This window comes from Marmota marmota, unplaced genomic scaffold (genome assembly GCF_001458135.2).
Source record: "Marmota marmota marmota unplaced genomic scaffold, marMar, whole genome shotgun sequence".
NCBI lineage: Eukaryota > Metazoa > Chordata > Mammalia > Rodentia > Sciuridae > Marmota > Marmota marmota.
The window spans coordinates 11,160,434-11,177,282 of record NW_026000101.1 but is presented as its reverse complement, the minus strand read 5'-3'; the positions used below and the strand labels follow the sequence as shown (position 1 = coordinate 11,177,282).

The 16,849-nt window shown below is 37.9% G+C and overlaps 1 protein-coding gene across 1 annotated transcript; it reads right to left on the bottom strand.

Moving 5' to 3' along the window:
- Window positions 1-5,213: 5,213 nt before the first annotated feature.
- On the bottom strand, window positions 5,214-15,183 carry LOC107147755 (acyl-coenzyme A amino acid N-acyltransferase 2-like). The gene is given in 4 exon segments (XM_015492268.2): window positions 5,214-6,585; window positions 8,864-9,066; window positions 9,209-9,538; window positions 9,541-15,183. Coding segments are annotated over 4 exon segments (1,257 nt in total). The 5' UTR covers window positions 9,671-15,183; the 3' UTR covers window positions 5,214-5,991.
- Between the last annotated feature and the right edge of the window lie 1,666 nt (window positions 15,184-16,849).

Sequence of the window (16,849 nt, the reverse complement as noted above, 5' to 3'; positions counted from 1 at the left end):
TTAACTTGGTTAAAGGGAAATGGACTATGACTTATTTGTAAAGAGAAACTTAATGGGGCCTGAAGGTAGTAGTAAGATGAACACATTTAGATGCAGGGATGACAATGGTGAAGAAACTGCATTCAGCAGTTATGAACAGATGAACACCCCTTCTGGTAAATTTGAAAGATATCTCTCTCTCTCTCTCTCTCTCTCTCTCTCTCTCTCTCTCTCTCTCTCGTTGTGATAGGCAGAAGGGTTGTGGGTAACTCTACTGAAACAGAGAATGCAAACAGCCATCATCCTATACTCAGAAGGAGAAGGGGTAGTTATCATTGGGATGATTTAATGAGTAGAAGAACAATAAGTGACATTTAAGTTTCAAAAAACTTAGCTTGACTCCCTATTATATACAACTACCAGGACCTCAAGGGTGTTGAGTATCTTGGAGGCAGATACATCAAATACCTGATTGCCCAAGTTTAAGTAGGTCACATTGAAGACATGATGTAATTTCTGCTCTGATAAATTCAATTTGAACTAAAACTAGTGTGTCGTTTACTTCAGACCCTGTAATTCCACGAAACTTTTGTAATGAACACCAAAACTCTTGTTCACATCCTACCTCTTCATCCAGCATGTCTCAGGATTCATGCCTTCCTTCATAAGTACTTAATAAACATTATGTGCTAAGAACTGAGTGTATGCAACAAAACAAATTAACCTGCTTCCTACCCTCACGAGACTGTTAAGTGCAAGAAAAGGAAGACAACCACAATACATTTGAAATTAGGGCTTTAATAAAATACCTATTTTAGATGGGGAAGATAGGTTTATTAACAGTAAAGGCTTCTGTAAATAAGTAACATTAATGTGGATCTATTTAGAATAAGTAGGAGAGGACTAGACTGACAGCAGGAGGGAAAGCATAATAAGCCAAGAGACTAGCCCTGGAGCAGGAAGAAACTGAAGGTAGGCCAGTGTGGCTGGAAGACTGCGAGTGAATGAAGAAAGGACACTTGACAATGCTGGACACTATGTTGGAGGTTTTGGACATCTTATTATGAACTTTGGAATTTATCCTCCAGTGACAGGAGACCTTTAGTGAGCAAGAGAATGTCACAGTCAGATATGTATTTTTAAAGGGCACTTCTATAAATGTGTGTGGAACAGGTTGAAGAGAATCCCAAGCAGAAAGTGGGTGATCAATTAAGAGGCTATTATGTTGGTCAAAATGTGATTATGACATGGACTAGGGTGGTAATGGTGATAAAGAGAAAGTCAGAAGGATGTGAAAAATTGCTAGGAGATTGACTCATCAGCTTGAGACAGCTGGTGTGTGGAGGGATGGTCATTTCCTCCTCAGAGAACACTTTTCCAAATTGAATTCTCCCAGTTCACAGGTGATGAATGAAAAGCCAGTAAGAAAAAAAGAAATCGGGGGCTGGGGTTGTGGCTCAGCGGTAGAGCACTCGCCTAGCACGTGCGAGGCCCTGGGTTCGATCCTCAGCACCACAGAAAAATAAACAAAATAAAAGTATTGTGTACAACTAAAAAATAAATATGAAAAAATAATAATTTTAAAGAAAAAAGGAATCAAGTTTGGATCTACTCCCTAGTCTGCTGGTCCCATGTGAGGACTCTGGTCACTCTACACACATTCCCAATAGCAGAAACGACTGTCAGGAAAATCAGCTTTCATACTACTCAAAACTGGTGCCTCTGTTCTCATCCTGGCTTGTTCGTTTTGATATCTTGTGTGTCCACATCTGTAACAGGTTATGTTCTATGACCTTTCCATGAAGCCACCTAACTCTGTATAGAAATGGAAGGCAGGTGAGGGGAAGCTCTTTTCCCTCAAAGACTTTCTTTGAGGGAAAAATGTACTAACTTTCCCCAATTAACCTTAATATAACTTCCATCTATTAATTCAACTCAAATACTTTGAAACAGAAAACAGTTCTTTTGGGATAACATTCAATGATACATAAAGTCATTTCTCCAATAAGTCATCCTATAAAGCAATGCTTTAAATTCCCAGTGATGTCCTTCCATATTTCACAATTGGGTAAATCCAGGCTTACTGTAGTCACATTTATTTCTGTACAAAATTGTTATGTCCTCTTCTCATTCACCATCATTATGGTCAACAGTTTCTGCCCCTGTGTGGGCCATCCAGTGTAGTCAGGCATTTCTCATTTCAGTGTTTATTCATTCTATTCTTTAATAGCCATAAGGTTTAAAGTGGAAACAGGTGGGTCCTCTACCCCAGCAGGCTGTGGACCCAATGAGGCCCACATTTAAGGCTCATTAACTAAACAGTACCAGTTGTGAATTACTTCATCATCTGGGGGTTTGAGTTAAGAATGGCAACCTTAGAAATAGATTTATGAACATGTTGTTAAAATCATGCCAAGACTTAACAGTGGATCTGGGAGCTGAGATCCCAGTAAGGCCTTGTAAAGAAGAAAATGAAGGAGATGTGTTTCATTTTGCTGAGATCAAATCCCGGTGGTACTGAGATAGGCAGGATTATGAATCTCAGTACGAGGAACATCATTTGTGGTGTTTTTTTTTTTTTAATACAATGACAATATCCTACACAGGAAACTGTGAAGTCACAAGTGAAAAGAGGAATAATAAAGGATAACCTATCTATAAAACAAGAATCAGCTTTAAGGAAATACCCAATTAGAGATCATAGAATTTAAAAATAATCTTCAAAATAAAATCCAAACCATGATTTTATGAGCTAGGTAGCTAGGTCATAAATGAAGAACAAATTAATGGGCTTAACAACTTAAATTGAGTTCTCTAAGTATGCAAAGGGAAAGTGTACAAAGAAATTAAAATATGAGAAAAATACAATATTCATGAAGGATTCATCCAGAAGCTGCATAAAATCCTCATAAGAGAAGTTTCAGAGGAAAGAACAACAACAACAACAAATAGAAAGAATGAAGAGATCAAATAATAGAAGCAAATGTCCTAAAGCTGAAGATAATCTTAGTTCATTTGCTCTGCTGTTAACAGAATACTTGATATCAATACTGGGATTAAAAAACAGAAAATTTTTTCTCACAGTTTTGAAGGCAGGAGTCCAAGATAAGTCTCCAACAGGCTTGGTATCCATGTAGGCTTCTCTCTGCTTCCAAGATGGTGCTCTATGACTCTGTCCTCTGGAGGAAGGAACGTTGCATCTTCACACAGCAGAAGGGACTGAAGGACTGAAGAACCAAATGCTGCAAGAAGCCTCTTTTATGAGGGCCTTAATCACATTCTCAAAGGAGGACCCCTTATGGTCTAATCACTCTTAAAGGGCCTACTATTAACACTGGCACATTGGCCATTAAGTCAGAACACCTGAATTTTGGAGGACATACAGACAAGTCATAGTGAAGACATTTTTAGTATGAAATGGCCCATAGACCTTCACTTGGTCATTTCTTGAGAAAATTTAAGGACACAAAGAACAAAGAGAAAATCGTAAATTTGTAAAATGCTAAGAGAGGTGAGGGGGTGAAGGGAAAGAGAAACAAGAATCAAATATCTCATTGGCAAGAATGAATGCCAAGATAAAAAAAGACCAAAGGGCTGAAGGGAAATAATTGCTAACATAAAATTCCATACCTATAAAAACTGCAATTGAAGAGTGAATCTTCAGATGTGCTGAAGATTCAGATAAATATGGATCTTTTAAAAGAACTGAGTTTGGGAAAATGGCAAAATGGAAGATAAAGTCAATAATTTTTAAATGGGCTGTAAGGAAGAGCAAAGAAACTATTAAAACACAGTAAAGATTATGTAATTATTGATCGTCAAAAAGGTAATCTGAAATTTATGTGGTGGTGCCGTGAAGAAGATATGATGCCTGATAACCTTCTTGCTTTTTGAGGCACAAAGGTAAATATACTGATATCTCCTCTAACATTTTATTATGAAAAACTGCCGGCACCCCATAAAAGTAGGGAGAATAGTGTAACAGATCCTACTATATTCTTCATCTAAACTTAGTAGTTATTCACATTTTACAATATTCCTGTATTTTAGTACCCAGATATCATGAATCCTCACTGCTAAATATTTCAATATGCCTCTCTAAATAGTGACATTTTTACATAAACACAATACTACATCACACCTAACAAGATCATAACATTTTTTTAGTGTCATTTAATATCCAGTTCATATTCAAATTACTCTAAGGGGAGGGGGGTAGGGGCTGGGAAGATGTTTAACAAAGGGTCCAAAGTTTCAGTTAGAAGGAGAAATAAGTTTCTGAGATCTTTTAGACAACATGGTGACCATAGTCAATAATAGTGAATTTATATTTCAAAATTGCTAAGAGATTTTAAATGTTCTCAATAGAAAAAAGAAACACAAGTATGTGAGGTGAAAGGTATGTTAATTAGTTTGGTATAAGCAGTCCATGTATACATATAGCAAAACATCACATTGTACTCCATAAATGCATGCAATTATTATTTATCAATTAAAAATAAAATTTTAAATATCCCCCAAATTCTTTTTCCAGTTACTTTGTTCAAACCATGGCCACATACAGCATTTGGTTTATCCATTTGTTTATCCATAGCTCTGAATTTAATTTCATTAACCTGACCTGCCACTTCTCTCTCTCTCTCTCTCTCTCTCTCTCTCTCTCGCAATTAACTTGTTGAAGAGACAGGTCACTTGTCCCATAAAATGACCCACTATCTAATTTGATTTGTTTAATTGTAGTTTCACTTAACTTGATCTGATCAGCATACAAACCAAAGCTTCTCCTCAAAAGATAAATAGACAAATATTTGGTGTCTTAGTCAGCTTTTTATTGCTTTGACAAAATACTTGAGGAAATAAAGAAGGAACGATTTATTTTGGTTCAAGTTTTCAAAGGTCATTTGGCCATATGGCAATCTGCCATATGCTGCCTTATAGGATATTCTTTCTACCAGCATCCAATAACACCCCAGGCTGGCAACAAAGCCAGCACATGGCCTTTGGGAACATGGTAGATCCAAACCATAACATTCATCAAGCCAGACTAAAAGAAAAGAGAAAGCAAATAAATAACAGGGGCTATGTGAAAAAATTATAAGAGAAAAAAGCAAAGAAACTATTAAAACACAGTAAAGATTATGTAATTATTGATTGTCAAAAAGGTAATCTGAAATTTAATCTAGAAAATATAAATGAAATTCTGAAATACTACAAATGATTAGATGTGCTCCAAAAGAAATTTTAGAACTCAAGTTAATCAATATGAGAAATTCAGCTACTAAAAATTAGATTAACAAGCAAAATTAGTTTATTAATGAATGCAATTCACCACCTAACAGATTGAAAGAGGAAAGCATTATGAAATTAATAATGGTTAACTCTGGTATGGATATAGCTGTGTGCTAGGCACTGTTCTATTTAGCCCTACATATATTAACTCATTTAATTTCAACAACTGCTAAAAGGCACTTGATTAAATTCAATATTACTCCTGATTAAAATAGTAGTAAGTAAATGGAATAGAGAGAAAAATTGCACTTTAACATGGTATTTTAAATTTTAAAAATTATCTACTGAATATCTAGAGGAATCACTGTACTTGATGGTGGTTTTAGAACTTTCATAGCAAGTGTCAGAAACCAACTCGAAATTGTATTCCTACTAGTAACAGGAATTACAGAAAATTTCAGGGAATACATTAAGATTAGCAATGCCTGGATATAAGCCATCCCTAAGTGGGGTGGGAGGGCATGTAGATAAAAATTATTCAATTTGCAAAAGTATCACAATACAAACTGGGATTCAATTTACAAAAATTCAAAGTAAATTTAAACTTCTCAGATTCGTGTGTCCTGGTCTTTGATTTTTGTTCAATTTCCATCCAGTTGATTCAATATGGCTGTAAATGTAGAGAAACCAGAAGAATCCCCCGTCCCTGTCTTCTCGCATTCTGTCCCTGGCCTGCCCCCATTCCAGCCTCTTCTCCCCACCCCATCTTCCTGGAGCTTTTACTTAGAGTTTGCTTCTGGTCCCTCTGAAGTGTTGCCTGAAGAATTTCTGTATCTCTCCCCAGGAATGCTCCTGGGCTGCAGCATGGGCAACAGAATTTCCTCCCCAGAGCACAGGACAGGGGAGCCCTGGACTCCAGGATGCAAAGCACAATGGAGCATAGGGCGGCTCTATGAGATGGCCCGCCCCAGGGTACACCAGCATCTTTCCACTGCTTCTGCCCTGGCTCTTCAGCTGCTCCATGGCCTGTTCCGCATATGCTCGGCTATCCATGCATTCATCATTCTCTCCTACAATGAAGAGGATGCAACCTTGGACCTTTTCCACAGGAAGCACACTCTGCTGGTTCAGCTCATTCCGGGGGTCTCTGTTCCCATTCTGGAAGCGCACAGCCCCAGAGACATGGGTCTGGATGCGCTCCCTATGGAAGTGCAAGGGCATTACAAGAAGATCCCTGTATCTGAGCAGGATATCCAAAACAGCGTTGGACCCACTGATGCAGACGGTGGCCACCACCTGCTTCAGATAGCAGGCCATGGCCAACCCAACCTCTGCACCTTTGGACACGGAGATCACGCCAATTCCTGGCCTTTGGATCTTAAGCACAAAACAAAAGGGAAACCCATTACAACCCATACTCAAGAAGCAGCTGCATGTTGATCAATAAAACAGCCTAATGAAAAGAGTCAAAAAAGGCTGAGTTCTGGCACTCGGGTCTCCCAGCTTCTGGCATGGAGAATGTCTCACCTTCTCTAAGCTTCATGGTCTTGTGGGGGTGACAATTTCACCTGCATTACAGAGTTGTTATGAGGATGGAATGAGACAATAAAAATAAAAACTTCATCAAAGGTCAAGTTCTATAAATGCGCTCAGAGTCCAGCAACACTGAGCCTCAGAACACAGCAGTTAAGCTTTTCAAAGAATTACATCCTTGTTCTCAGCTAGAAAAAGATGCTTGTCAGGTTCTCTCAAATATTCCAAGTGTAATTCCCAGTTAAATAACATGTACATGCTAGGTCCTCGGCTAAGTGCTATGCACATATTGTCTCAGTTGGTCCTTTTTATAGGATAACTGAAATTTGGGAAGTTTAAAAGATTTACCTTTGGCCACAATAGTTTCTAGGGGCAGAGGAGGAAGCTCATCTGCTGAATCTAAATCTGAATCGAATTTTTTTTTACAATTGAATTTCTTCCTCACTGTCACAAATACTTACATCTGAAATTTAAAAAATTAACTTGAAAATATTTTATCTGGGACTTAATTCCTTTAAAGCAATTCTTTTAGAAAATCCAAGTATTCTTGGAAAAAAATCATACACGTTTCACCAAACAATGAAGATAAAGAAGTTGACAATGGTAATCGATCCTCTTTCCCTGAGATGAGTCAAGGCTCTCCAGAGTTAGATCGAAGAGAATGATCAAGTTAGGGAATCAAGCCCCCTTCATGGTTGGGGCAAAGCCATTGTCACACTGACTCTTTCCCGTACTATGTAGTTTGGGCATATTACTTAATCTAAGTACGCTTTCTCATCTGAAAAGTGAGAATGATGTTAATGCAGGTAGAACATCCCTTATCTGAAATGCTAGGGACCAGAAATGTTTCAGAGTTAGGAATATCTGCATAGACTTTACAGGTTTGAGCATCCCTGATTTGAAAATCTAAAATCTGCAATGGTCCTAAATAACTTTTTGAGCATCATGTTGGTGCTCAAAAAGTTTCAAATTTCAGATTTTTGTTATTAAGGATGCTCAAGCTACAGTATTTACATCAGAAGACTATTGCAAGTGTAAGATGGGATAGTGCATATAAAGTATTTAGCATAAAAAAATAGCCACTCAATGAATTTTAGCTGCTATTTTGTTCACCACCATTAGGTTGAACCATAAGAAAGAGCTGATATTTTAACATCTTTTACCTACAAAATGATGTTAATATGGTTCAATCTAAAAGAATGTCAACCCTGACACCTGAGCAGGTAGTATCTATTCCTATTCTTTTTAGTCTTAATGAAAATATCAGTCCTTTGGAATCTCCTCAAGACAACTACATCATAATTCAACTGATATTTTATTCCTAGAAAAATCTGGGTTACAAGATGTACTATTCTGGTGCTCAGAACTTAATGTGCCTAAGAATCACCTGAAGATGCTATTAATGTGCAGATGTTGATTCAGAAATAGGGAATGACAGAGTGCATTTCTAAAAGGTGATATGGAGCCACTGAACCATGGGCCACACTTTCATTAGTACAATGATAGTTCACAAAGAGTTAAAAAATGACACTTCCTTTTCAAATTCCTTTTGCAATCCTGGCTCCTGGCATTGGATATTTACCTTAAATATAGTTCTATACCCCCATCTCTGAAACTAACTAAATTCAGCTAATTAATTGTTGCAGCCAAATCAGTTTTTGCTGGTATTCCTGCTCTAATCATATGCTTCAATTTGAGCGTTGAATTTCTACATTGTTCTTAGTCTCAGGACCCTTTAGTTGGACCTACACTAGCATTACCCCATGCAGAGATAATCACTGAAGTTTGAAAACATGTCAAGCCAGAGAATTTATGATTTGAGATTAGTGACTGATAAAACATTAAAGAGCCACTTATGAATAAGTTACAAGCACTTCAAATGTAAGGAGACTTGGCTTTTTCTGCTGAAAAGAATCATAATATATCCATTTATTGATATGCCAGTAAACACTAGTTGCTAATCAACTCAACAATCCTACAAAGTCATTATTATAATCATTATTTAAATGTAAGTTGTGCTGTACCCAAGTCTACACAGACTGATTAAAAAAAAAATAGCAGACCTTGGTGATTATTTCCCCCCTGTAATTTTTCAAGATAAAATGAAAAGTACTTTAAATACCTTGGGATGAGCTAGTAGAAAGTTGGCAGCTTCTTCAAAATATTCCAAGTCCAACTCCAGCAGTTTCTTAGGCAGGTCTTCATAGGCAAAATATGCCAGTGCCAATATTGCGAAGCCATGGGTAGCCAAAAGACTGGCCCAAAATTCAACTAGACCCCCAATGTTCCCAAACAAATCAATGATTCCTGGGAAAGGGCCTTCCCCTGAGAACAACGAAGAGAATGGGATCACAAGTAAAGAGGGTCAAGCAGAACCATGAATATAAAGAGTGAGAAAATTAATTCTATCTAGACACATTTTTTCCCCATCAACAATGTTTACTTTATCACCAAAGATTACTCTCACCTGGAGGGAGAAAAAGGGCTCCTCTCACACGACCTTCTCTGATCTGCTTCCGCTGCACCCCAGGGCCCAAGAACCAGTGCTGCACCATCTGGCTGGCCCTGGGCTGAGCTGTGGTTGAATCTTGCAAGCAAACAGAGTCATATAGGTACAGAGTGATCCTAAAGGGATCATTTATCACATCCCTCTTGAGCAGCCTCTGGAAAGCCTTTTCAGGCTTCAGAGACCAGAAGAGGCCCATCGCATGGATCCCTATGTAATCACCCCCTAATGCAGGATCTCGCTCCATGGCTACCTCTCCAGCTTCATTAGCCCTATAGAAGGCTTTGGACAGAACAGATTCCCCTTCTCATCCTTCAGGGAGGCCTTGAGGGTCACCATCTGGGATGGGGGCAAGCCTGTCACTTGGATGTGCACTGGCTCATCTGCAAGGCCATTTTGCGGAGTGGCTGTTAGCTGGAACATGGGCAGCAGGCAAGTGGAGGCCAAGTGGAGTTTCTTGCCCTGAAGTGGTAAAGAAGACCAAGCTGGAGATGTAAGTTCCAAGGAAAGGCCAACTCGAGGCTGATGTCAGGTCTGACAAAGTTAAACTTCTAGAGATGTGGTGCAAAATACACAGAACTTTAGGAAGAGGGAGAGGGAAACATTGTTTTATTCTAATTTTACAAATGAAGATGCAGGTTAAGTAATATGCTCTGAAACTCATAAGTAGTTGCTAGAACTGGAAATTCAAGCTAGATCTGACACTACCACCTTCTGCCTTATTTATTGTAATGCCAGTAAATCTTAATTTTGTGGTTTTGAGTAAATTGAGCTTTAACTCATCAGTTGAAATAACATCTGTTCATGTGACCTGTTTCACAAGGTCTTTGTTAGGATGTGAGCAGGGGAGGGTAATTTCTGTTAAAGAGCTTAGAAAAGCGAAAACAGGAAAACACTGAAGCTTTCCAGCCCCATGCCCGTCTGGGGTAGTTATATAAACAGACCACTTATTACGATGGCAGTAGTAGTTTCTTTAGTCTGTAATCCACACCTGCTACTGCTAGATTTCCAGCTTTTTGCAGAATTTCCATTATATGTTCTTTTTAAGGGAAATAAATGCTTTTCTCTGCTTTTATGCCTTTCCAGTAGAGTGATAAATGCCAATGTTGTATTTGGTAAAAGAGACTTCAATATATATTTGATCAGTCATTTCAAACTCTACTCCATTATAAAGAAAATTTTAGTTCTTTCCTCCTTTTATTTTCTGCCTTTCATTTTCCCTCTGTTCTACCTCCCTCCCTCTATATGTCATTTCACAAAGGATTTAAACTTGCTTACAGATAACAGATGAAGAGTAAAATAAACATAAAGTAGAACCTGGGGACATATGAACTAGAATCACAGACACAGATCAAAGAAAACTTGGAACATGAAAAGAAGACCATTTGGTGGACTGTAAGTTTGGCACTAAAGGATGGATAGTTAAAGGAAAAAGGGCAGTCATCCTTCTGTTGTTCTAATTGCTCTCAAAGGAAACGTTATCTGTTCCTTAGAAGAAAAGAAAAAGTGAGGTCTTTCCAAAAGGGAAATTTCGCCTATCATACTTAAACACATGTGGGCACCATTTTTCAACAATATCTTCAAAGAAATTATAGTAATAGGTGTCCCCTCATTAAAGCTTGATTCTCCAAAGGGTCATTGATTTTATTTTAGGTGAAATGCAAACTAAAGGCTTTGAGGTTTAGATTTACAAGCAGAAAAACTTCTACAGAAAATCAACTGACTCTGATAGCGCAGGAATAGAAACAGGAGCCTTGACTTCTAATTTTCTACTGTAGAAAGTGGGTCACTGGAAGTAGGAGATGGTCAAGGGGGAAAATGCCTTTATGAACCTTAAAAAAGTGATTTTCTGCAAAGGAAACACTCCTTCCACCGGATCCCCTATCAACAACAGTATTACTAACAATTTTACATAAACATAAACTCTTGGTCATTGGAATAATTTTGAATAAATAGAATATTATGAATATTTTACTTCAATATTGTGGAAGTTCTTAATAGAAGGTGGCATTAATTCAAACTTCTTGGTCTTTCATTCATGTTAGGAAGATGTAAGATATAATATTAAAAAAAAAAATCTTGATTCCTTAGCAACATTTCAGTGCTTTGTAGGTATTTTCCATTCTGAGTTAATCCCTCCTATAAGCCTCAATATCTGCTGTTTCCTTTTCCCCAAAAACATGAGATCATTAGGAACCCATAATTCATTCACATTCTTTTGGCTATTATTCTTTTCCTCAAAACTTCTGTATAATGTATTGATTCAATATAAATTTGTTTTCATGGTTAATTTAAATTGCTTACCATAACCACTCTTCAGCATCATCCCCTTAAGGCATTATGCTAAAGCACCGTGTTCAATTGATAGAGCCCATTCTTAGTTTTGCATCCAAGATGGGGGTCATCCTTGATTAGTGAGCATTGTATCCATGGAGAAGAATATAGTAGGTTGAAAATTTTGTCTTTCCTTTTTGAATTACTTCACATGAATTTTATTTAAGCTCTGGGAAATAAGGAACTAAATAAATTCTATTAATATAATTGAAAAAGGAATATTTGCATTCTTAAAAATGAATTTTTAAGTACTACCACTCAGTTGCATCCTGATACTTATAGTTTGACAGGATAAATAATGGAAAAGAGAAATTAAATTATAGTCCACAAATCCATGTGTGCACAAAATGTAATTTTTTCTGTTTTTCTAGATTCAAAATAACTTCTGTCTTAAGTCCTCATTCCTCTGGGTGACAGATGTAACAACAAAATTTAAAGCAGGGTACCTTGTTTTCCCCAAAGTCCAAGTAATTTTCCTGCAACTTCTCTTCTACAATGCTGAAAGACTTGGTGCTAGGAAACCCTGCTCATGCATCATTATACCTTCTTCTAAACCTGCTTTATAAGGTACACCAAATTCACATACCTATAGGGGCCAGGCTTGTAAAGTAAATCTCTACATCTCTAGCTTCCAGGGACGAATGAAATACAGGACTAGTATGAACTAAAGAGTACCTTCCCAGTCTAAAGGCATTCAAATGAATTGCATTAAAAAAAAAATAGCACTGCAGGGTGTGGTTACATACCTGTAGTTGAAGCTACTGAGGAGGCTGAGGCAGGAGGATTGTTTGAGTCCAGAAGTTCAAGGAGAGCTTAAGCAACACAGCAAGACCTCAATTTGAAAAAAAAAAAAAACAACCCCACTAACAATAAGGTGTTAACCAAATAATCCACACTTATTTGTGACTTGTGGAATGCATATTGACCATTAGATTTTCTGTAACTCAAAGGCTGGGAAAAGATTCTTTCGTTTTTCTCTTTTTGACTTGCCAACTTCTTCTGAGGCAAAGGACATTGACTGGCCTCCTTTGGGTGGAAGAACAACAACAAAGAAAAATGGAAATGTCAAAATGTAAGGGTGGGAAGTGGGGGATGAAGACACATCAATTAATATTTCCAATGATTTATGCAAGTTTCCAACATCCAAGGCCCTCAATTCTTCTCCTTGCCTCCTCTCACCATGCTTCATCTATGTGACATTTTCCTACTTTTCTTGTATTCCATTTCTGTGGCCTTCTTCTCAATAGGATTCCAACTAGTTTACATAGGTAGAGATTAATACCTCGGTCTTTCTAACTAACCCCAAATCTATTTAATGGTAAAACCAACCATTTTATTTAAAATGTAACATATAATATTGTAAAAATCTTCTTTATTTGTCTCTCCCTTTTATGCTCCATCCAATAGCCACTAGCTACATGTGGCTAAATTCAATTAATTAAAAATAAATAAAATTTAAAACTTGGTTCCTCACTTATACTAACCACATTTTAAATGTCCAGTAGCTATGTATAGCAAGCATATTGGGCAATATGTATATAGACGACTTCTACCATCAGAGAATGTGCTGTTGGACCAAACTACTATAGATTATAACTGCCTCAAGGGCAAAAATTATACCTTGTTCACGTCTGTATTTCTCCATTCCAGAATAGCACCTTGCATTTAGTGGTCATTAAATATTTGATGAATGAAAGAATGAGTGAGACATGTAAAAGAAAAAATAGAACGAAATTTCTGAGAGTATGAATAAGAAAACACAAAAGCCAAACTGAATTTTTATGAAGACAGGAGACTGTTCAACATCCAATAGAATAGATTTTCTAAAATTTCCCACTTCTTTGCACCAGCAGGCGGGACTCTGCCCATGGAAGGGTGTCAACACAACAAAGGATCCAAATCAGCAGAGGACAAGCAACAAGAATCTGCCTCGCACAGGATTAACATTGAAGTGATTGGGGAAGAAACCCTCAACAACATGGAAGCAGCCTTATTACAAGCTGAATATAAAAACAAGGGAGTTCAGCTGGTGCCAGACCTGCAGATTCCCAAGATGCAGGGGATCAAGTCTATAATACTGGGAGAATGTGACTTGTTAGGAGGAAGGATAGTTAAGAACTACCAAGCAACACGAGAAGGCAGGAAACAAAGATTAAAAGAGAACAAAAGTTCACCTGTGACAGATAAAATTACTAATCAGGGAAAAGAAATTCTATTCTCTTCAGCAGCTTGATGCTTTTCTTTCTTCATTTGATGTCTGATAAGAACTTGCTGTGTGTTTAATAAATGGCATCATATTGCTACCACGTGGTGGAAGAGCAAAGCAGCTCCCTTTATCCTCTTATAAGGCACTAATCCCATCATTCCCTTTAGAGGCTTTACCCCTCAGTATCATCATCCTGGGGGTCAGGCTTCAACATATGAATTTTAAGGGGATGCCCACTTTCATATCATAGAATTTTTCCCTTGACTTCTCCAAATTTGTGTCCTCACATGCAAAATACATTCATTCCATTCCTGTATCCCCAAAGCTAACTCAAAAGTTCCAGCACCAACTCAAAATCTAAAGTCTCATCTAAATTGGATAGATATAAGACTTAAAAGTATGATTCATCCTGAAGCAAATGCCCCTTCATCATTGGGACTCTGAAGTCAAACTAGTTATGTGTTTCCAATATAATGGTAGGACAGGCACAGGGCAGGGATTTCCTTTCCAAAAGGAAGTAAGAAAGAAGAGATAATAGGTTCCAACTAAACCCCAAATATAATAGGGCAAACATTAAATCTTACAGCTCCAGGATAATCTTGCCTCATTGTTCCACATTCCACACACACTGCCCTCATGGCTTTGCTGAGAGAAACCCACAGAGCAGCTCTACAATACTGGGTCTTTCGACTGTGGCTCTCCCAGACTGGAACTGCTTCTCGATGGCTTACCAGTCTACAGTCATAGAGGTGAGCCCTGTCCCCACAGCTCTGCTAGGCATCACTCTGTATGGTAGCTCTCACCCTTATAGCTCCACTGGACATTGACCTGAGAGCTGTCTGTGATAACTCTGCCCCTGTGGCAGTTCTCTGCCTGGGCTGAGGTTCTCTGGGGCATCCTTTGAAATCCAGGTGCAGGTAACCATGCCGTCAAAGCTCATGTACTCAGCACCTTGATGAAGGTGGTACTTCATGGGCATCAACAATGTTTATCATCTGTGCTTACCAGAGGGGTGACCAACTCAAACCTTAGCCCACTTAAACCACACCTGATTGCTGAGGAGCACTGCACCAGAATAGAGGAAATGGGAGACTTGAGATGTCCTGGCACCAAGGTTCCAGGAATACCTGAGGGCCCTCTTTTGACATCTTCTGTCCCTAGGCCTTAGCATTCTGGACCTGTGATGAGAGGGACAGCATTAATCCATTGTCAGGGTAGATAGCACCTGGTGTCTGCATAACTATACTCTTATGGTTTGGATGTGAGATGACCCCCAAAGCCACGTGTGAGAAAACGCAAGAAGGTTTGGAGGAGAAATGATTGGGTTATAGCCTTAACTTAATCAGTAAATTAATCCCTTATGGGATTAACTGAGTGGTAACTGGAGGCAGGTGGGGTGTGGCTGGAAGAAGTGGTTCATTGGGGGCATGATTATGGCGTATATATTTTGTATTTGGAGAGTAGAGTCTCTTTCTGCTTCCTGATTATCATATGAGCTGGTTCCCTCTGCCACACTCTTTTACTGTGATGTTCTGTCTCACTTCGAGCCCTGAGGAATTGAGCCTGCTGCCTATGGATTGAGACCTCTGAAACTGTGAGCCCCTAAATAAACCTTTTCTCCTCTAACAGTTGTTCTGGTTCCATCCTTTTATCACAGCAGCAAAAAAAAATTGACTCAATCATATCTCCTTGTCAAACAATTACTTACCACAGCCTGGTGTTTTCTCCTGGGCTGCTTTTTCAGGCTTTAGAACACAGCCACATTGAGGATTTTCCAAATCTTTAAGTTTTGCTTCTCTTCCAATTATAAATTCTACCTTCCATTTATTTATCTCCTCTCACATTTTACTGTAGGCAGTCAAGAAAAATAATGCCACACCCTTAGCACTTTGCTTAGAGATTTCTTCTATCAAATATCTATTTTCATCACTTATAAGTTGAACACAATTCAGCCAAGTTCTTTGCCATTTTAAAACATGGATTGCCTTTCTTCTAGTTTCCAATAACATATTCCTCATTTCCATGTGAAACCTCATCAGAATGATTTTTATCATCCATATTTCCAATTACGCTCTAACTATGAGTTCTCAGGTAATTTCTAAGATTGAAGCAATCCCTATAGCTCTCTTCTTTGCTGAGCCTTCACCAGAATCACCTGTAAAGTCCCTTTCATGGCATTGTACCTCAAACTATTCCAGCCTTTACCCATTACTTTGTTCCAAAGCTACTTATACATTTTTAGGTATTTGTTCTGATAATGCTCTACTTCTTGGTACTGATGTCTGTCTTAGTCTATTCTTGCTACTATAATAAAATACCTTACGATAGGTAATTTATAAATAATAGAAATATATTGCTCACAGTTCTGGAGATTGGGAGGTGTAAGATTGAGGTGCTGGCAGATTTGGTGACTGATAAGGGGTCATTCATAGATGAATGCATAGACACATTTTGTAGCTGCATCCTCATGTGGTAGAAGAGGCAATACAGCTCCCTTCAACCTCTTTTATAAAGCATTAATCCCACTGTGAGGGCACGACTTAATCACTTCCCCAAATGCCCCATCTCTGAACCTTGGAGGATAGATTTCAACATATGAATTTTAGGGAGACTCCTCAGCAATAGGCATATGTAATGTATAAATCCATTCCCTACATTTGTGGAGCAAAAGTAAAAATGAAGATCTACATACAGTATTTTACCTATTTAACATGAATAAACCAAAAGAACAAACAATTCAGTAAAATATGTTCTATCTTCCTACCTGAAATACACCTTCATAATGACAAAAAAATTATTTGTAAAATTATAATATTTCTATCACCAGAAGTCTTAAAATATCAAAAAATAACTCCATAGTATTATTATAGTACATGTCTAGGTATTCTTTTGACAGGCCACCAGTGTTTCAAATAAGTAATAAAGACACTCATAATTAATAAATCATTACATATTCATCCTGTGGCATCATTTAGCAAAATCACTGATTGTGTTGTTATGACCAAGATTTTCACATAATTTCTGTTCTCTCGACAGACATCTTTCAATGGATCATTAGAGAT